At 40.8% G+C, this 21,953-nt stretch overlaps 1 protein-coding gene across 1 annotated transcript in view; it reads left to right on the top strand.

The window, feature by feature from the left end:
* LOC101485157 (protein tyrosine phosphatase non-receptor type 12) overlaps positions 1 to 21,033 on the top strand; it is a 59,190-nt gene extending 38,157 nt beyond the window's left edge. The window contains 8 exon segments of the mRNA XM_004548187.3: positions 342 to 427; positions 8,849 to 9,038; positions 10,158 to 11,115; positions 14,436 to 14,507; positions 15,459 to 15,509; positions 17,320 to 17,403; positions 17,719 to 17,756; positions 17,758 to 21,033. Coding sequence (XP_004548244.2) covers positions 342 to 427; positions 8,849 to 9,038; positions 10,158 to 11,115; positions 14,436 to 14,507; positions 15,459 to 15,509; positions 17,320 to 17,403; positions 17,719 to 17,756; positions 17,758 to 17,781 — 1,503 coding nt within the window. The 3' untranslated portion in view covers positions 17,782 to 21,033.
* The last annotated feature ends 920 nt before the right edge of the window (positions 21,034 to 21,953 follow it).

Raw genomic sequence — 21,953 nt, 5'->3', positions numbered from 1 at the left:
AAATTGTTGTTTGGGGGAGGGCTTCTTTCAGAATAAGTCTTTCATCGTTTGGTGAAGCAACTTTGTAGCAACTTGTTACCTCTGCTTCAGGAACATTTAGGTGAGAAGAAAGAGGGTTAGTCCAGAGGCCTTGATGAAAAATAAGCTTCATCTTTCATGTAAATATGCAAACAGGTATACAAAAAATTAAATATATTGATTAACTAAAAGTAGGGGTGATTGTAGTTGCTTTCCAGCATCTAAATATGACAGGAAGGAAAAATAAGAGGGTTTCCCTTATTTTCCACTTTTCACAAATGTCGTGTCCAACTATTTTGTTACTCTTGTGTGTGTGTGTCCAGGATGAAAGCAGTCCTGACAAAGCAAGCAACCAATTATCGGATGATACATGGGACACTCCACCTCCAAAACCTCCCCGCATTCGCAGGTAGGACATTTGTCTGACATTTATTTATTTATTTTTTCAGTTTATCTCCTTATATCGTTAAATCGTTCCGGCCTGTTTTTCATTAGGGATGTTTGCAACTGGTCGACTCTGCGTTTTAGTTTTCACCTGCTTTACCTCGTCCTCAACACAGATTAGTTAACAAGCCCACACAGGCGTTCACGCCAGGCGAGAGGTGGCTTGTTGGAGAACACTGTGAACACACAAAACACACAGAAAACATATTTAAAAAAAAAAAAAAAAGAAAAAAAAGAAATAATATCCCAGTATTTTGTTACAGTGTAGGTCCCCATCAGCCCAAAGTTACAAACAGCCTCCACTTTACCAAAGTTAACTTCTGTTTGGCTGCTGCTCCTACTGGAGGAGGAGCTGTATTTATAGATCATTTTGCAACACTTTGCAATGCTCTGCAACACGACATGGCATTGAACACACCACAACCCAAGGCTAGTTAAAGTAGAACTGTTACATTTTTCATCTCCTTCTCTTTGAGAACAAACAGTCCTTTATGCAAATGCAGGGAATTTATTTCAAACACATACACACACTTTATCTGCCGCATTCATAAATACAGATTTCTTTTCTCTTATTCTTTGTCATTCAGTCTTATACATTTTTCCTCCATCTTATTACTCAATTATTTTATTATTATTATTTTAAATCTTGCTTCTCTCTGCTGTCTTTTGTCTCTTCCTTTCGGGCCTGCAGGGGTGTACACTTTTCTTACAGCCCTCTTTCTTTCTACTCATGATGTATCCACACCTGAAAATATCCTCTCCCCGTTAACACAGCAAAACACTTTATAACTGCACTTTATAGCAGCACGGTGGCACAGTGGTTAGCACTGTTGCTGCACAGCAAGAAGGTCCTGAGTTCAATTCCACCATCAGGCCGGGGTCTGCCTGTGTGGACTTTGTATGTTCTCCCCGTGTTTGCGTGGGTTCCCTCCGGGTACTCCGGTTTCCTCCCACCGTCTAATTAATGTGAGCGCGAATGGATGTCTGTCCCTGTGTGTTAGCCCTGCGACAGACTGGCGACCTGTCCAGGGTGTACCCCTGTCTCGCCCTATGACAGCTGGGATAGGTTCCAGCGCCCCCCGCAACCCTGAAAAGGATAAGCGGAAGCGAATGGATGGATGGAAGCATTTTCTAAAGATTTGCTGTTTTGACAGCATATTTTTTGTGCTAATGTAAGAAACAATGGCTCTGTGATTATCAGCGTGATTACATTTATAGTGGCAAGAAGATGTAAAGTGATCTGCTACTCTTTGTCCTGAATAAATAATTATCAGCTGACAAACTCCACTTTAATAACACGGCTGATGCTACTGTTCTTTTCTGCGGACAATATATAATTTAAACATTCACAGCAAAGATTGGGGGGGGGGAAAGTGTACCTACCCATAGGCTAATGATATCAACAATTTATCAGGCATTTTATTACACTGAGGAACTGGTTGAGCTATCTTTTTCAAAACACACAAATATTTTGCTAAAGATGATAAAAATCAAACCTCAAAGGGTTGTCTTTGTGAACACATAATTTGCATAAAGCTGAAGTGGGTTCTCAAATCATGCATCAGTTAGTAGGTACGTAAGCCTTAATGCATGTGAAGATGATTTAGTGCTCTCTCTCTTTCTAAAGAAATGACATGCTAGGATAATTCTCCTGTCACAGTGTCCTTGATTGAAGCGCACTGGCTTACAGCTGGAATTAATCCCTGGGCACCACACAGTGGCTACCCATGTCTCCTTAGAATGGGTAGGGTTGGAGAGAAGGAATTTCCCTTCTCCAGTAATCAGTCCCCCAGCATAAATGAACTGGTCTCCATCTGTGTTACCATGTCATTAAATAGGCGTATTCAAGCCTGATGCATAGTGGAGATATCATCAAAGTGAATCTTGATGATGTTTATGGACATCTGCTCTCTCACTGATAGTGACATAATTTCCCAAGTTAAGTTTTCTTTAGGGGTGATGGAGCAGAACTATGACTGTAAGTAAACATTAAAGCAGCTCTACTACAGGATGATTTTTAGATAAAGAAAATATGCCATTTGAAGGGCACAGAACAAGCCCAAAGAAGAGCTGCTATGCCTGCAGAGTATCCTCTAGACAGCCTAACAAAATACCTGAGCTAAAGCACATGAAAAAGGATCCACCAAAGCCCCTCTAGACATTATGCAGATTGAGCTGCACCTCGAGGAAAGTACTCATTTGGGGTTATTACATTTTTTTAAGAGCCAATGTATCCTTTTTACTGCACTAAATTTCTCATTTTCTTTAATTCGTCTCCTGCACAAGGCAGTTTTATGAGAGAGCAGACATTTTTAGCTCATTCTAATCTTAGTGTGTACCTACAAGTTATCTGTTTACTGGACGGTTTCTTTCCTGTTCTTAGTAAAACATACAAATGGGAACTTGCAGAAGCTGCCAAAGTAGAAACACTTCCTTGAAGCAGGACACCCTGTGAGGAGTGTATGCTGTCTCCCTCTCTTTTTCTTATCAGTATGTTCCTTTCTTTCTCTGCATCATCCCTGTGTTTATAAAGAAATGATGTCAAGGCCTAGTTTAAGCCTGAGAGTGTTCTATTGATGGCGAGAGCTATTTTTACAGACATAAACCACACTCTGCCGGCCACACTCCCAGTGGGTCCTGCAGTGGTGTAAATGTGTAGAAGAATCTTTGGTTGTGAGAGAGGGAGAGAGAGAAGGGTGGAGGGGAGATGCTGCAGGAACTCGAGGGAGTCATGGCTTTTACTCATGCTCTGCCATTAGGGATGGGTTTAAAACCTCAATACTTCTGGGCTTCTGGCTAAAATGTGTCAGTAGCATCTTGGTGATGTAACCTATGACGTAACAAAACTGACATCTGTGTTTTTGAGGTAGTAAAATGTGAGCAATAGTATGATACTCAAGTGTTAAACATTATATCATACACATTTTTAGTTGTCCCAGTGGAACAAAAGATGGGTGATGCTGTATAGTGACTCCTATAATTGCTTTTAATTTTACAAAGCATCCTCTACCTTCTATTTTCTGCTGAGGAAGGTGAGGCAGGCACAGAGCTCTGGCTGTGACCACCAAAGCCGCAACCACCTGCTGCTCCAAACTTGTTTTTGCGTGTCTGTGGATTGATTTATGAGTGAAAAATGAAGGATTTTAAGGTTTACAGGAGAAATGTATGCATTAGCGAATAATCTTGTGTGTGCACCTATGAGCCACGATCAGTGTTGGGGAGTAACGGAATACATGTACCGCAGATGTTCTAAAGAATGCTCTAAAGAATGTAGCATCATAGGCAGTGTAGTCCGTGCTGCAGGGAGAATGGACTGTCATACCCGTTATGTGTCTGTGAGCGAGGGAGGGAGAAAAAGGAAAAGTACGAGTTGTCATCGAGCAAAAACAGGAGCTGGAAGCATGTAAATATAATAATAACCACTGCAGCCAAGAAGAGTGCCTGACGAGCCCAGGTGTAAGTAAGCTATTAAGACTGTACGCTGTGTTTGTGTTTTCCTCCGAAACAATAAGTTCCGTTGGAGCAGCCTTTCAACGCCTCTCTCTGTCTCTTGCAAGAAAAGTTGACCCAGACAACAAAGTAAAGCTTTTTTTCGGCTACGAGCCCGACACGAACCCCACGTATTAGCCAGAGGTCCCTTTACTATGGTTCGGTAACGGTAATAAATCACAGCAATAGTACATTCACGTAGTTGTAAACAGCATGATAATATATTAAGTAATCCAAAGTATTCAGAATACGTTACTCTCATCGAGTAAGAAGCTGCCAAAGTAGAAACGGAATACGTTACAGAATACATTTTGGGGCATGTAATCTGTAATGGAATACATTTTAAAAGTAACCTTCCCAACACTGGCCACGATAATCACTATTAACCAACAAGTGAAGAGTTCTTGAAGTTGATGTGCTGAACTTGGAAACTAAAGTGAGTGACTTTGTCAAGGTAGTGACAAGACAACTAGATTAGAGCATCTCCAACACATTATGTCATGTGTTCCCAGTAAGCAATGATTAGTACTTACCAAAACAGGAGAACTGAGCATGACTCAATGATGCCACAAGACCTGAAGGGAGTCTAAACCAAAGTTCTGAAAACTCTACTGCTGGTTGCTAAAACACATCAGACTTCCGCTTTTACCTTGTCTCTGTGGCTAGGTGCATGTTGGGGGAAAGATGGCAAAAGATAATAGAAAGAACACAAGCCAGTGGAAGCAGCTGTGGCACTGATGTGACTGTTACACCTACCTAAACTTGCAAACATGCTACATACAATCCTTAGTCTTCAGCAGGAATGTTTGAGATCCATGACAAAGAGTTCAGGGTGTTGAAATGGCCTTCAAATTCCCCAGATCTCATTCTGATCAAGCATCCCTGGGATGTGCTGGAAAAACAAGTCTGATCCATTGACCCTCCCACTTTACACCCTGCACGACTGGATCTGCTGCTCATGTGTCGGTGCCAGTCACTATAGGACATCTTTAAAGGACACAATGGGGAAGCGGTTGTTTAGCAGGCGAAAAGGGAGCTACCTACTAGAGGTGGGAATCACCATACATCCTACGATACGATATTATCACAATACTTAACGCACGATACGATATTATTGCAATTTTTTTTTAATATTTTGCGATCTTCAGATTCTGTCCATAAAGGTAAACTTTATCAATATTCATTTTATCTAATATCAAAGTCTCACACTCAGTCTCTCATTTCAGTCAGTTTTATTGTTGACAAACTGAACGGTTTGTATTACAGTCTAGTCCAACTTAACTGAATGCAACCATCTGGTACAATTATAGCTATTCTGAACTTTGAAATTTATGAAAACTATGCAGCCCCTTCAGCAACTGAAGAATTTGAAAGTAAATTAAAACAAAATATAATTTTACATTAAATAAAAAAGTTTTAAACTTAATTAAAATAAAACATGTCTTAAATTAAAATAAGTAAACTGTCATGTTTATTGCTGCCAAAAAAAAAAAGTTAAACACATTTGGACAGTGAAGGAATGTCAGGATTCTTGCTCAGAAAAAGGATCAAAATGCTCTGAAGTCAGAGCATGTTCCATTCCACAAACTTTTTTTTTGTAACAAAATATCGATTTCTGCTGTCCCTGTATCGATACATTATTAGCAAACAAAATATCACGATACTACACAGTATTGATTTTCCCCCCCACCCCTACTACCTACACAATATGAAGAACACTGTGGGCAGATCCTGGTATAGTCACAATGAACTCTTCTGGATTGTGTCACCAGTGTCCTAACATGATAGGACTGATTTTTGACATTGTGCTGGTTGACAACATGACACTAATACATTTTTTGTATGCTGACATTGTTGCAGGATAGTTTTAGCAGTTTTTAGCAAAAGTTGGAGTGAGCTGAATTGAAGTGTTGTTGCTTCTGTTGAACAAAACGAGAGAAATCTTGGATCTTTTTCATCTTTTATCATTAAACAGAATAATTTGGGCTTTTTTATTTAATCATTAGATCCCTCAGGAAAGCAGCAGTACTAGTACTTTCTGCATTTGATTTAAACTCTTATATTTTTGTAATACATGTTTACATTTCGTCACACATGCTGCAGTTGTCACTGAGTTGCCTGCAGCTTCATTTTTTCTTTATTCTCCTCTCTTTACGCCTTGTTTGTTTTTCAGTGACTTATTAGTGTTTGCTCCTGTAACAGCTCAACCTCCCCTTAGGAATCATTAAAATTTCATCTCATCTCATCTTATAGGGCCCAAAAAAAAAAATCTTTGTGGCATCCGAATGTCTATAATCCCCCGTGGAAATAACCGGATCCAGTTGGGAATCTGTGTTGTTAAATATCTCATGCTTGCTCAGGCAACAAAGATGACATAGAAGAAGAAATTCTCATGGGTAATTAAAGTTTTCATTAAAGAAAACAAAGAGATAGTGGTGTCTAGTTTAAGTTATGTTGAGCCTGAAAGCTAAATATGCTGTTGTTCTGGAACAGCCCACCCTTCCAAGAATTGGAGGAAAAGTTATGCACACGAGTTCTAGTTTTACAATACAATCAACTTAGTTTGGCTTTATTCAGTGGCCTATATTATTAGCTGATATTAGCCCGTCATATTGGGATACTGGAGGTTTGTATGTCCATAGCCTTCTTGTTAGGAAATGTCAAGTAGTCATATTTTTGTGGATGTGGTCATTTTGACACGAGCCCAAGTTTCTAACTAGTTTGTGAAATACACAATTTAGCCAAAAAGGCTACTTAATTTAAGGAAGCAAATGCAAACAGTCTTCCAATGGATAATTGCTTAAAACATGTCAGAAGACATGTCCCGGGATCGTGGAAAAGATGTTTCAGAAAGGTTACATTATTTTGCATCAAGCAAAAGAAGCAGAAACTACTGATGCTACGTTATGAAGTGTTCAATTAAAGTGTCAGGTGTGGTCAGGAATAAATCTATAAGGAAAGTGGTTTGAGATTACTGTGTTTAGTATTACTATGTTTATTAGTGAAAATAAGATCATTTCTAAATGCAAAATATGAAGAGAACCCAAGAGATTGGGACTAAACAGCTGTGTAGCTGTCAGTTTGCTTGGCAATGTAAAGCATGGATTCTAGACGCACATCACGGGCGTGCCTAGTGCCTACTGAGGTTGTGAGGTCAGTTTTATGATTCTTGGGTTGCTTCTATTGGTCAGCTGATTATTTGAATACACTGCTTACATTTTGCATCAGTGTTTTTTTTTTTTTGTTTGTTTGTTTTCTTGTCTTGTTTTGGTAGTACGGGCATAGGCCAAGATGACAATGCCAGGATTCATTGGGTTCACATGGGAGCATGAGACATAATTTTTGCACATGAATCGATCATCAGAGTTCAGAACTGAACCTGTCTGAGAATCCTTTGGGATGTGCTGCAAAAGACTTTACACAGTGGTCCAAATCCTCTAACACTCCCTAAGTTTGTAGAAACAATGCCACATCACAGCTAAAGGCAGTCCACTGAAATACTAGTGTGTGAGACTCTTTGGGTTGGGAAGTGTACATTTCTGGAGAACATCAAAACTGCACCGGCCTTAAGAATCCATTATCAGCTGGGCTCTTTAATCTAGTGTGCATCCTAGCCTGTTGTTATTAAAAAATGTGAACAAATGTTTGTCTGGAAGAGCAAGTAAACAAGAATACACACGGCAGATCTAAGCCTCTGTGAAAGAAGAACGTCTTCTGTGCTGCAATTCTGAGGCTTAATGAGGAAGGCTTTTATGGTTTGACTGCAACTCCAAAGTTGCTCAATGAAAGGAAATCCCCCGAGCTTCTAGCTTGCGACTTCAGTGTCTGACTTTGTGTCTGCCTGCCTCTGATCCACACACAGCATCATGTGCTGTCAGCCTGTATGCTGGCTCTTGTCTTGGTCATGTGCTCCTAAATTGGTACACCACCACTTCCTTTGACTGCTTTTCTGTATCTATATTTTTGCATGCGTACACCATATAAATGTATTGAACAATATTTGCTTGTGTCACTTTCCATCTCTCTGTGGCTAGCTTTGTCATAACCACTGTATCCTGTATGCAACTCACACACCTACACTGCGAGCTTTACAGAACTATTTATTAGTAGGCTACATTACTAAAATACTGTACATGTGGTAAAGTTATGTGGGCCGGTGAAGTAATCATTCACAACTTATCTTGAATAGCCATAGATGCTGTCATGTTACTGACACTTGTCTTTTTCTGCTTCTGTGCTCTGAGGAAGCTGCACGGAAGAGAATAAAATACTTTCGATACTTTAAGAAGAAAGCTGTCTTAGACTGTTGGTTACAGCACCATTTATATTTTGAGAAATGAAACTCTTTAGCACTGATCCGTTTTCACTTTGTCACATTGGCAGGTTATGTCACTGTTAAAGCCACATAATATGGGTGAGAGCAGAAGTCTTAAAATATCACATAAGAAATGGAATTTGTCTCTACAGGGCTAAAAGTATAGACTTTTTTTCAAATTCTGCCATCTAGTGGTGAACAAAACATAGCACAGACCTACTTTTAGTTTTATACGTACATGAGATTAAAAGTTAATTTCGTCATATAAGCCTTGTAATTCGCCCTTCTTAGGATGTCAGAATTTCTGGGCGTTTCCTGATCAGCAGGATGAATTTCTTGCCATTGCATCATTTTGATTTTCTTACCCGCAGCACAAAACTTTAACTTTTTATCCAGGCTAGAAAATCCAGGGTTTAGTTTAACAGTAAAAAAATTATTTTTATGAATTTTGGCCTCTGTAGGAATGTCTCATTAAAGATCATCAAAAGCCTGTCACTCTCACTGTCAACTGTAATATTTATTCAGTAACAAACTCTTGTGGGCTTTTCTTTTTTTCCTCTCCCTCTCTTTCTCTCGGTCTAGTACGCAGGTAGAAGGCGACGTAAAGGAAGAGATCCTCCAACCCCCAGAGGCTCACCCCGTACCACCCATTCTGACCCCATCTCCTCCGTCAGCCTTCCCGACTGTCACGAACGTGCGACAGGACAATGACCGCTACCATCCCAAACCCGTCATCCATGTCCTCGCTACTGCGCAGCACAACGTGACAGAGGTGAGCTGGACATAAACTAAAAATTGGCAACTTATAGGATACTATTGTGTATAGAACTACATGGTATGTATCTAAAGGGTTTTTATTGTACATGGGAAGTTGCACGGATATAAGAATAGTAATTGGTCTGGTAAAACCTGTTATATATTAAGTCAGCTAATGGTTATGGAATTTCCTAGACTGAATGATGGGGAAGCTGTGATTTAGCAACGATAGTGCGTGGGCAGTCTGTTGGCAGCTATAGATGTCCATATACTTGCAGGGACGGCTGATAGAGGGGCAGTGTTAAAAATATGTGGTACATCCTGTCTGTGGGCTACTCGAGCTTTTTCTGTCGTTGATCCATCGCTTTTGTTTGCTTTGGGGTTTTTTGTGTGTGTGTGTTGTGCCACTCGTTCATGCTCACGGGGCATCAGTTACATAGTTGTGAAGATATCACAGATGGGGCAGGACGCAGCCAGTACGTAGACCATAAAGTAGGAGTTAGCCCTCTGACATGGGTACTCCCTGTTATTACAGTGGTCCTGGTTTAGGAGCACGTAATTACACATTTAAGTGGAAAATTAAGTTCATTACCAAGTTGAGTTGTTTAAGTTGTTTTTGTTCCAATGAAAAGTTCCCATCATGTAGGTATAGGTGTAACTTTACAGGAAGTATCAAAATGAGATGCTGTAAAAAGGAAATCTTTATCTTTTAGCAGTGGAAAAAGTTGCATTTTTGTCTTTTGACATTATTTATGTTCTAAACAAACCGTAACATCACTAAAGAACTGCAGCTGATTCCATGATCCATGTGTCTGTTATGATGATTTCTTTTGTTTTTGTGCAAGTAAAATGTAGTAAATTATTATTTCAGAAGAATTAAGTTTCAGTCTAGAAGGGAAAACAACCGGCTCACAGTCTATAATAACAGCAGAAGTATGAAAATGCATGAATATAAATAAGGTTGTTTTGTTCTCCTACAGCTCATGTTTGTTTTTTGTGTGTGGGGCCTGCTTAATCAGCTTTTTCTGAACTCTAACTTAAACATCAAAGATTTCTGGTGGCGTGTGAATGTTTTGCTTTTTGTGAAGGGGGGGAGATTACATGTCTCATTTGTTCTACTTTATGTTTATTTCAGGATAAGAACACAGACCAGCAGCAGAATCAGCTAGAGCCCAGTCCAAACAAACAGACCAGTCCCTCAGAGCAGAAAGATCAAGAGCAACTAAGCCGAAAACAGCAGAGTCAGGTCTCAAGTCTGGATCTCAATGACAACTACAACAACAAAATGTCTTCAAAGTCAGAATCAGGCCAAAGCCAGACTCAGACCCCATCCTCGCCCCTCTCCCCAGCTGTTGATTGTTCTGGTGCTCCTCGAATCGAGAGGAAGCTCAGCATTGAGATTAAAAAGGTGCCACTGCAAGAAGGACCTCGCAGCTTTGACACCTCCTCGTCGATGGGAGTAGCCGGCGGACAAGGCTCCAGTTCTAGTAACAACAGCTGCGCACTGCAAAGAAGTCACGCATTTAAAGCTCGCACTGGTCAGTCCCTTCTGACATCCAGCTCCTCTCTGTCAGAGGACTCTGGCACAGAGGGAGGAGCTTGTGGATGTGGAGAGAGTCAAGCAGATGGAGGCAGCCTCGCCAGGCCGAACCACCTTCCTGTGAAGAGTGGAGAGAAGGTGGAGAAGCAGGGAGGGGATTTGAAAGCCGGCCATGCAGCGTGGACTCAACACAGCAACAGCCCGGACAAACAGTACCCCAAGACCACCTCCTCTTCTTCCTCCTCAGACCGTGTGGCTCCATCCTCATCCTCCTCCTCCCACCTCTCCTCTTCCTCCTCCTCCTCCTCCTCCACACCTGTTAGGACTGCCCTGAGTTTCACCAACCCCCTGCACTCTGACAACTCGGACGAGGAGGGGAAGGTGTCCGAGGAGATGTCCGGAGGAGGAAAGGAAGCTTTTCGTACAAGCGTATCCACAGCGACTGCCACCGTAACGGCATCCTCTCAACATGGAGACCAGCAGCCGGTCAGAAAGGTGTCGCCGATGTCAATTGCAGGGCAGATCACACCAACGGTCTCTCCATCCTTAGCAAGTAGGTCGATCAGTTGCTTGAACTGCTTTCCTTCTCAATTCTTTAAAATATGTGAAATTAATTAAGAAATTATGAAAACTAAACACTAAACAATGAGGTTTAGCAGGCAAATAGTCAAGAACAATCTCCCTGAAATGCACATGAAGGCACCAAGTAAGCTTGCACTCAACTACTGTACACTCAGGAAATAAAAAAAATCACACTGTAGAGTAATTTTCTGGGTCGGTAAGGAGCCAGAGGTCTCAAACAACAATCTAATGACAAGCTATATCTGTCAACACACACACTGTGTTCTCACTGCTGAGGAGTTAGAGGCCAGGAGAGGGCAAAACAGGAGGAATGGAAGAAAGGAATAAGAGGAAATGACAAGAAAATCGGAGAGAGATAGTTTCCAGTGAGTCTCACACAAAGCATGACTGTTTGACTAATTGGTTGGTTTGGGAGGAATGCTGCAAATATGGACATGTGTGGAAACAACTCTTCCTCCTTCAGCTTGTTTATGTGTGTTTGTCTAAGTGAGGGAATTTGTGAATGGGAGAAAGGATGAATGAAATTGTTTTGTGTGTTTGCGAGCAGAAAACTGTGTGCATGTTGGATGGGGAAAGATCAACACTGCATGATACTGATGAATGCACTTACGCCACTTTGGTGCACGTTGGGTCAAACAGACAGTGTCACGCTGTTTGGGATTGATGTGATTGTGACAAGGAGAAGTGGGTTTTAATCTCCTGGTGGGGTGTGAGGACTGAGACTTCTGCTGCTCTTCTTTCTTTGATCTGAGCTCACGTGAAATTGAGTGGACTGGGCTTAAATCGTCTGTGCAGTTTAAATTCAAAATATACTGACATGCCATTGAATCTCTGGCATTATACCTGATGTCACGCTCTCCTCGAGTATTTCCAATATTTAAAATCGGATGTGAAAATGTGTCTGTTTTGACGTCGACTGTTTCAGTCTGCTTGGCTTTCTCTCACACTCTGTCTGGGCTGCAGCAGTGCTTCAGTTATGAAAAGCTAACAGCTGCTGTTTGATTGGTTGCAAGCATCTAATGGCTGCTTTGTTGAGGAGTTGCACTGAGCAAATTGCTGCTTTGTGGTTGGTCAATAGAAAGCTGGTGGCTGCCTGTTTTGCTGACTGCATTGCCAATGAATCACTCACACCTTTTGTAATTGCCCATTTTAGAGAGATTAGTGCAGCTCACAGTGCTTTACAAGCCTGTAACAAACAAAGAAGAATTAAGCAAAATGAGCAGGAAATTATGGAGGGATCAAATATATACAGCTAATGTTTTAGTTTATAATTATAAAAATAATCAAAACAGTGTTTTTAATTCTGAAATATAATTATCACGTTATTCATGAGTTTTTATATGTACAGTTTACAGAAAAAATCAGTTTTTGATCCATTTCTAATACAAAATGTTTTTCTTGTTTTTAACACAGGTGGTCTAATACATTTCTTAAGCTTTTGCGTTTTTGATTGTGATTGGACTGTCTGCAAACAAGATGACATTTACCAGAGCATACAGTTTATGCTGAGGTGGTGTTGTGTCCCATCTACACCTAAAAACTTTCAGACAACATTTGGGATTTTTTTAAAATTTAGACAGGTCACCTGCAGGAATGCAGGGTTAACACAGAGAGACAAACCATTTGCACTCACATTCACACCTATAGGTAGGGCTGTGCGATATGACCAAAATCTCATATCCCGATATAATACATCTATCATCTGATAACATATAAATCACAAAATTGTAACATTTTATGTAAATTCTGTGAATCTCAGGCAGCTCGACTTGCGTGAAGTGTTTACAGCTGCGCATCGTGTACCTGGAGTCGAGTATTTTAACCGATGCATGAAACGATACATTTTTAGACATAAGTTGTAACGGCCGCCGTTTTCTTTGTGAGTATTTATTACACGGCGTGCTGCGGGGAAAAGCCTGCTCTAACGTTTGAGTCTAAGGTTTATTTTTTAGCACCTGGCGGCTCTTTTTTACTTCTCATCCGTAAATAATCTGCTCTTTCACGTGATTCAGTTTATTTTGAAAAGTCTCAACAGGATCTTGAGCTTTATTGTGAAAGGTTTGTGTGGAAAATAAACAAGCGGACACGCGATGGTTTTACCGTTGTTGTTGTTGCTAACGACAACGCATAAAAACAGCCGCTTGTCCGTCAGTAGTGTGGTTATATTAAATATAAGAGAAAGAGAGAACTTTAAGAAATGAATATAGCCACTACAGTGACCATCAAAATGATGAAAAAATATTGCTGTAAACGGTTTATTTTACGACACCACGAAACAAACGATAGCGTAAAATGAAACGATAGACGTTTTTATATCGTCATCCGATATATATCGTTATATCGAACAGCCCTACCTATAGGCAATTTAGAATCACCAGTTAACCTAATCACACTAATTGCATGTCTTTGGACTCTGGGAGGAAGCTCGAGCATCCGGAGTATCCACAGAAAGGCAGTGGGCCTTGGCCAGATGGTGGAATATTAGATGAAGGGGACATCACCTAATATTTAACTTAAGATTTTGACTTTGACTCTTTTTGCCAACCAAGAAAGTCAGCTGATTTCTTTTTTAACTTTCTTGGTTGGCATATGAGAAGGGTTTAATTTATAATTCATAGCAAGGATAACTGCTGGCTTTGTGTAAAGCAGAAGTATCTTAACCAGCCAAACTTTAAAGTGTCATATTTTCCCCTTCATATGTCACACTAACTTAACTATAACCGGGTAACGATGATGCTGAATTTTGAAGAAGAGATTTTTAAGAAACTGTAGCTATGACTTAAGTGTGGCGGTTCCACAAACTGAAAACATCGCTAAAAATAACAGATTGGCCATTGTGGATATTGTTTTTATTTTCATTTATTCATTGTTTCTTGCCAGACAGAGAAATTAACAGATTATTAACGGTTTTAAAATCTTTAAGCACAAATGGAACTTTGCTGAACAAAAAACTGGATCCCAGATCTTTTAAGGACAAAATGAGCAGATCACTAAGCGACACTACTAAGGGTCAATGTCATCTTATCTGCCAGTAGTCCAGTGGCAGCCAGCATGGCAAACATGAGACTATACGGACATTTCTCTGATCCCTAAAATGAAGTAATGATAACACGATATACACCAAATAGAACCAGTGAATATCTGTATAAAAAAGTAACAATATGCAGACAAATTATATAACATTTAACATTCTTGCCTTTTTGTCTCCATATGACTGCCGATCTTTTTGCCCTTCTTCTCGGCCAGTAGTTAACCTTGCTTCTCATTTGACCTCTGACCTTTTTAACCCAGACTGCTGGGACAGCGACGACTCCCCTCCCCCTCTCCCCGAGCGAACCCCTGAGTCCTTCATACTGGCCACAGGTGCGTTTGCATTGGTCAAGTTCCACAGGTGTGTACCCAGTGGTGTGGATTGACTGGGCGGCCACGTTATTGTGTTGTCCTTCTTTTAACAAAAGGGGGGGAGGGAAAGAGGCAGTTGGATCAAAGATTCATGTGCTGCTGTGTGGTTTAGCCATATTTTCGCGAACTTGGTAGTGAGAGTAAAGCCAGGCAGCAGTGGTTGTTTGATGCAGTCGGCAGCCTCTGATGTGAGCTGAAACAGGAGGAAACTGGTTTTCTGTGTTCTGCTTCTCTTGCCTAGTACAGCGTATGAACAGGTAGGGGCCTCAGTCTCTGTCATCCTCACTTCAAACAACCAGATGGACTCGCATATTGCAGGTAGGAGGCCTCTCGTTCACAGGATTGACTCGCCATTAGCGCGACCATCCTGCTGCCTTCTGCTGTTCTTCTTCTTTTTTTCCTTCCTCCCTGCACAGCTCCTCTGATAGTGGAAGAAAACAGTATTAAAAATATTCCGCCACGAGGGAGCACATGAGATGAAAAGGAGGTGTTTGTGTTAAGAATTAAACCACTGCTGAGAGGTACTTTGGCAGTTTTGAAACACTAGAGGTCAGCATTGCTTATTTCAGCCATGCAGAGATGGAGACGGTCATAGTTACAGCTTTGGGAAGCGAGTTACAAATAGAAACATGGATACAAGAGGGCAGAAAGATGAGGTTAATTTAAAGAAAGCAGTTTAAGAGGCTGTCCGCTGTGTGCGCCCGGATCATTATGGTTCAATTAATTATTTCAAATGTTTTACATAAATGCAGGCACAACTTGGGAGCACCTTTTTGAGGATTGACTGTGATTTTTAAGCGTGTCTGAATGTGGGAATGTGTGTGCATTTGTGCTGTATTGTGTGTCTTTTGATCATTTGTCCTCAAACGCCCATCCTGTGTTAAATTCACCGATTGTCTTCCTCTCCGCCAGACCCTTTGGAAGCGAAAACATCAGCTTCAGCCGAGTGGAGTTCACATAAAGGTGCGAACGCACAAATCATTAGTCCACTAATTCTCTTCATCTCTCACCTCTGTTTGAACTCTCCGTCCCTGCCTCTCTGCATGTTCCCCGATATTTTTTTTTGTGCTCACAGTAGTTGGCCAGCAGAGCGGAGCAGGAAAGGGACCTTTGGTGATTTACAAATTAGCCTGCCGATGCTAACACTGACAGCGTTGGTCAGAAAAACCGCTGCGAGGATGAGAGAGTAACAGAGATACAGGAGGAGGGGGAAAAGGGAGTGAAAAAGATAAAACATGTCTAGAGAGAGCTGCAATTATGAGTGCATATGCTTATCTGTGCTATGAGGATTGTGTGATGATGGTTAATGCCAATTTATTGCTTCAGTAGTTTTACTGTGGCTATGACAGCTTATTTGACTTTAATTCAGTGGGGATATTTTTTTTACCTTTTTATGAGTATAACTCACTAGGAGCATTTCTTAAGTATAAAAAGGCTGCTTTGCAAGCCGGGCTTTTAGCATCAAACTTTCATGGGAGAGAAATGTTTGAATTTTTGCACAGTAACACTACCTAGTGAACCAGATGTTGTCTCATGGGACGTGTTGATACATAAACATTTAAAGCCCTCGTCAAAAAAAACCAAAAAACACACATTTTGTGTGTTCGTCTTTGTCTTAAATCTATTTCTCTCTACAACATTTTAAACCTGGTAGGCTGTTTTTTGCACCTGTGGTATTTGGTGTGTTTAAATTATTCTCTGGTTCGGTCCCTCCCCCTCTTGGTATGCAGGTGTGAATGCAGTATTCAGACTCGGGTGCATACCAAAGCAACCCCACCGAGACCCTGAGGTGGTCTCAGAACGCCAGAGCACTTTGTTTGTGGTGTGAACGCAATCCGAGCAAACTGCATCTACGTGTATGCTGCAGGTTTGAGCTAAGTCCTTCATGTGGTCAGGTGTGCTTTGCATTCTGGGATACAGCTGGGTACCACAGATGTGCAAAGTGCACAAACGGTTATAATGGGCTAGCAGCTAGCTGTAACAATAATGTAGATTCTCCACTAGACCAGAACACAACATCTTCTTACTGCATTTACTTTTGTTGGTCATGATTGTTTACCAGATACAAATAACCTCTCTTGTAGTGTTTGTTAAATTTTCTGTATTCTCAAGCCGGTGGTCTCAGAACATACAATACAAGTGTTTGGATGCTGGGTTAATGTGTTCATGAGAGGCATCCACAATCAATGATCTTTGCACAGCAGGTGGCTGCACTCATTCAGGAATGGAGAGCAGCTCCTCAACAGCAAATCAAAATACTTGTGTGGTCCGTGAGCAGACAAGTGACTGCTTGAATCACGTCCAGAGGCCATATCTCCCAAAAAAAAAATAAATTTTTTTTTAACTAAAATCTATTTAAAACACAAAACTTGAGTTTCTTTATTTTGACTAGTATACTTTTGACTTGAGCAATAAATGCTGTAAGCTATCATATATCTACTTGTTACATACGCTTTCTACAGCTGTTGGTAGTTTTTAATGATTACACTATTTTAACATTTAAGGTTTCACTGTAATTCATTTTGTTTTCAGTTATTTTAAGAGTCTTGTATGTTTATCCTGTACTGTCTTGTTAAGCATGTTTTCTGTCTTCTTGACTTCATGTTTTTTTTATATTTTCTCACATGATCCTATATCACTCTAACGAACTCATTTTAAAATCTGCTTTATAATGTAATTGACTTGAATTATGAGTAGCATATACACCACTGTTATTTCAAGAATACTTCCACCCCATTAATCTGTCTTTCTTGTTGCATTTGATTATGTGTAGATGCGTCTGACTGTGTGACGACCTCTCCAGCCGACCTTCCATCTGCTGACACCACAACAAGCAACAACAGCAAGCCAGAGCTGGGTGGGTAAGTCTACTGTCTCATTTGTTGTAGACGGCTTTTATTTTGTAATTGTGATTGGATACTGTTGTTGTTCAAGTCTCTACTAGTTGAGCCTTTGAAGGAACATCAATGGTGAATCTGTGCAGGAAATATTGCTGACAAACACGGTTTCTATTAAGGTCATCATTTTTTGATTTGTGCCACTGATTTTGCTGATCAGAAAGCTCGCTTTGGCCTACATGTGCAGAAAACGTTTGATGGTTCTTGAGAACAGGCAGGTTTTCCCTCTGGTGTTGAGGTAAAACAAACTGAGCTAAGACATTTTCTCCTTCCAGGGTTCGGTAACCGCTGCATTCAGCCCAAAGGTCCTCGACGACCCCCCCCTGGAGTGGACATGATGGAACAGTCCAGCTGCCCGTCCACCACCACTGTCCTCCCTTGTCAGGAGATGGGGTCTACCAACCTCACCTGGCTGGTCCAAAAACCAAGATGATAGATGCTACGCATTTCATAGAAAAACCTTCTGAGTGACTGTCTGCCAGTACCCTCCTCTTCCTCCTCCTCCTCCTCCTCAGTCCTCCCTGCAAAGTGCCACTGTGCCGAGCAGGGACAGTCAAGAGGCTAGAATGTTCTCCTCCTCAGCTTGCTGATGTTGGCAGGTTTGACTACTCTAGATGCTGACCTGGGATCAGTTATTTCCCTGTTTTAATAAAGGATAATTCCTGTGGGGGGGTTTTCTCACCTTTGTTTTTTTTTTTGGGGGGGGGGGGGGTGACTGGAGAGAAGACTAAGAGCGGGCATGTTTTTCCTCCATGAGCTGTAGACACCTCACTTTTAAGGCTGTTACATGTCAAATATAAATAATAAGTGTTCAGGCTGAGCGCTTTGTTTAAAGCCAAATGAGAATTTTTTTTTTCCTCCTATATCAGGAATTACCTTAAATTAGAAAAACTACTGTGGGAGGCTGAACTCCCAGAAGTTGTCTGTTGCCTCCTACTGAACGAACAACAATCTTGAAAGCGAACTTCGATAATCTGTTACCCATTTCTGTTGGGTATGCACAGGTTGCCAGGGTGCTCTCTCTTTGTCTCTCTCTCCCTGTTTCAAAGTGCTGGTGCTACATTACAAAGGATCGTCACGGAAACGAAAGCGCTAGAGCTCACTGTTACCAGTTTCTCACTGCTGTTGTTAGCTCTGCTATTTTACACGTCCATGCTTCTCTGCCAGAGTGACAGGTTAACAAAGTTTGGCCATTGTGGTGTTCATTAAAGTGCAGCTGGTGATTTTATGGCAGCGGGCAGTAATAGTTGTGTCAATGTCTCAGTGGCAACTAACTGAGCTTTAAAAAATAAATAAATAAAAAAAATGAGAACGAACTAGCAAAAACTGCAGTTTCTGTAGTGGCCACTTGAGGCTTCATAGAGTCCATAGTCCCATATTAAAATCTCTGAATTTCCAGCATTTTTTTGGGCTCTATAACTTATTTGCCTCTTTATATAAAGAATATGGTGGGTGGATTTTTACATTACTTATTCACATGGGTACTGGTGAGGCTTAAAGCTGGGGTGGGGGGGCGTTGTTTTGATTGACAGGTTTACCCAAACAGGAAGCATTTTTGCGATGCTGGTGATTTATGGGGCATTTTTGTATCTGACTTGTTGCACAGACATATCAAAGAAGTTTGTGCTTCAGTGTCAGTGAGTGAAATTCTAGCATTTTATTAATCTAATACTAAGCACTTACGGATCATATGACCTGTCAAAAAAAAGAAAAAGAAAAGTTGAGGTTTTAAAAACGGAAATCAAAAACAGATGGTGGTTACATCTTCTATATACAGTCTATAGTCTGAAAGCAAAAACGGTAAGATTAAAGCCAATGAATTTGTGTAAAGTGTAGTATATATGTGTGAGCTCCAAGCAGCTGAACCAAAGAGTACAGTCCCACCTTAAATTAATGAATTGGAGAATTTTTTTTTCTAAGCTACCCACGTTTGAGATAAAATGACATTAAACACAGAAAAAGCCGAACTTGTTAGCTCTGTGACTCTGACTCTCACAACTGGGACCATGAGCCTGCCTTAGTCCACCTTTCAGAGAAGACAGCTGATGGCAGCCCTCCTTTATTTGCTCTTTTCTTCTTTCGGTGTTTCTGGCTCGTCTGCTCGGGACTCATATTTCTTCCGTTTATTTGCTGTTCTTCTGTCGGGTTTCTTTCCTTCTGCCAAACCTCAGCTGATCGACCATGAAAGTTTCTTTCCTTTCAGCTGCCAGTTTGCTCACGACAAACCCCGGTGTTTCGGAGTCTGAATGTTACACATCGCCTGAAACGCTTGAACCTTTGACTCGACAGATTGAAATTAAACCTCCAAGCCTTCTCTATAAGTCAGACTTGTTTGGTTTCTCATCTGACGGCGTGTTGTTCTTTACCTGCTTCTGAGACAATGATCCAATAGGACAACAGCAGCCAGGGACCCAGGACTACTACTGTTTACTCCTTTTTTTTTTTCTCTTTTTTTTTCCTTCTTTTTTTGTTCTCTTTCATTAGCTGCCATAACTATACAGTATATGCATTGTTTTATAAAGAGCTGTACAGAACAGTTTAGGTATAAAATACTTCAGATTTCCTTTTTTTCTATCTCCTAAATGTTCCTATTAACAGAAGATGTAAGAAAATCAGTGCATGATGATGAATCCTCCCTCTACACAATGTTTTTCTTTAAACTGTAAATTATTCTGCTACCCTCTTGTTTTTGCTTCTGGCAAATATTTCAGGGGTTTGGTTTTTGTTTTTTTTCTTTGTTTTTTTTGGAATTATATGCTTAGATTAAAAACAAAGTTTTTAATTGGTTGGCAGAGGAAAAGCAGAGGTTGCCAGCCCAGCCCTCTTTGAGATAACTACAACGGGCTCTGAACAAGATTGTAATAATAATATTAATAATGATGATAATATTGGTTGTTTGTTTTTGTAAATGGTATTTGAAAAGTTATTTTTGTATATGCAGTTGTTTGTTGTGACACAAGTCCACTGCCCCCCCCCTCCCCACCCAAACATCAACGTTTCTCACTCACTCTCCTCTCCATCATTTCTTATTCTTTTTGAACTTTTTTTTTCTTTTTTTTAAAAGGCGCAACTGAGATGAATGTCCTGTCCTCTACAAGGAGCATCTGTCGTTTCCTACTTACTTCCCATTTTGTTTTTGCTTCTTTAATCTTCGCCCACTCCTGCCCTCCTTTCTGCCTTTTCCCATTTTTTTTGAGAAAGGCTGTCATTTCCAACACATCTGTATGCCCACGCACAACAGAAGAGACTGTCTTTAACTTTATTGATTCTCTTATAATTCGTTATCCTCATTTTTCTGTTTACTTCCACTCCCCCCACACACACACACACACACACTCTCATGCACACGCCTCGATCTCAGTAAAGAGCCCACCTGTGCCTTTAAGAGAGAGCCTGCCTGCCCGCACTCACCCTTTCCCTCTGCCCTCCAATCATCATTAGCGGCATGACCATAAGCGATGTGATTCGCTGCTGCTTGCTCATCGCCTCCTGTGGGACTCTCATTCAGCCACGCCCCCTCAGCCCCATCCTGTCACACACACACGTTTGTATGTTGCAGAAATCAATCAGTAAAAATGACCTTAAGTAAAGATGTGCCTCTTTCGCCTTCATTCATGTAAATATTCCTGAATAATTGTGAGTTTGAATGTGTGCGTCTCAGCAGGAAGCATTATTTTATACTATAGACCAGTCAAATGGCTAATGCATCACTTTGACTTAGTCGCCTGCTGACTTGTAATCTGATGTTTTCAGACGTGACTGACTTCAAAATGAACTCGTGAACTTTCAGTCAGTGTGAGTTTTGTGTGTCTGTGTGTACGCTGTCACACCAGGAAATGCTCACACACCTTGTGGAGCTGCCAAGACGACTGTATTCACTCAAGCACGCACACAGACTAATATGACAATTAATCACAGCAGGGGTCATAAACACACACTGGCTTTCTCAGAGACCTTGAGGGCTTTGCATTTGTATTCACTTTACACACAGAGAAGCACAGCAGGAGGGCACTCGTACTATAATTATTCGCTGGTGCTCACAGGTAGTCAATGCTCATTTCAAATTAATTATGCAATCATGGACAGTACAACTACCGTGGTTCAGGCACTGATGGGTTTTTAAAGTTATCCTGGGTTAGGGTTAAAAACACTTTACATTGATAGTCAAAGGAGCTTGCAAAGAAAAGCGTCTGGACTTCTTTAAGTTGCTTGAAGACGTTTCACCTCTCATCCGAGAAGCTTCTTCAGTTCTGAGTTCTTCAGTCCGGAAGAATGAGGATGTTTCCTGTATATTTTCATAGAATAGAAATGTAAATAAACAAGTAGCTTTCGGTTCCACCTTGACTTCCATTCACATATTTAAAAAGTTACTTTGAAAAGATTACACAGCACAGCATACAAGTACGTCCTTCACCCTTTTTAAATGTTTGTGGCTCACGTGCACGATATTTGTATACACAGCATAATAAAGTGCACATGCCTCTCACCCCCAGTGGTTATTTACTTTATG

Source organism: Maylandia zebra, linkage group LG17, assembly GCF_041146795.1.
Source record: "Maylandia zebra isolate NMK-2024a linkage group LG17, Mzebra_GT3a, whole genome shotgun sequence".
Lineage (NCBI taxonomy): Eukaryota > Metazoa > Chordata > Actinopteri > Cichliformes > Cichlidae > Maylandia > Maylandia zebra.
The sequence above is the reverse complement of the archived record's forward strand: the minus strand, read 5'-3'. Positions and strand labels throughout refer to the sequence as shown.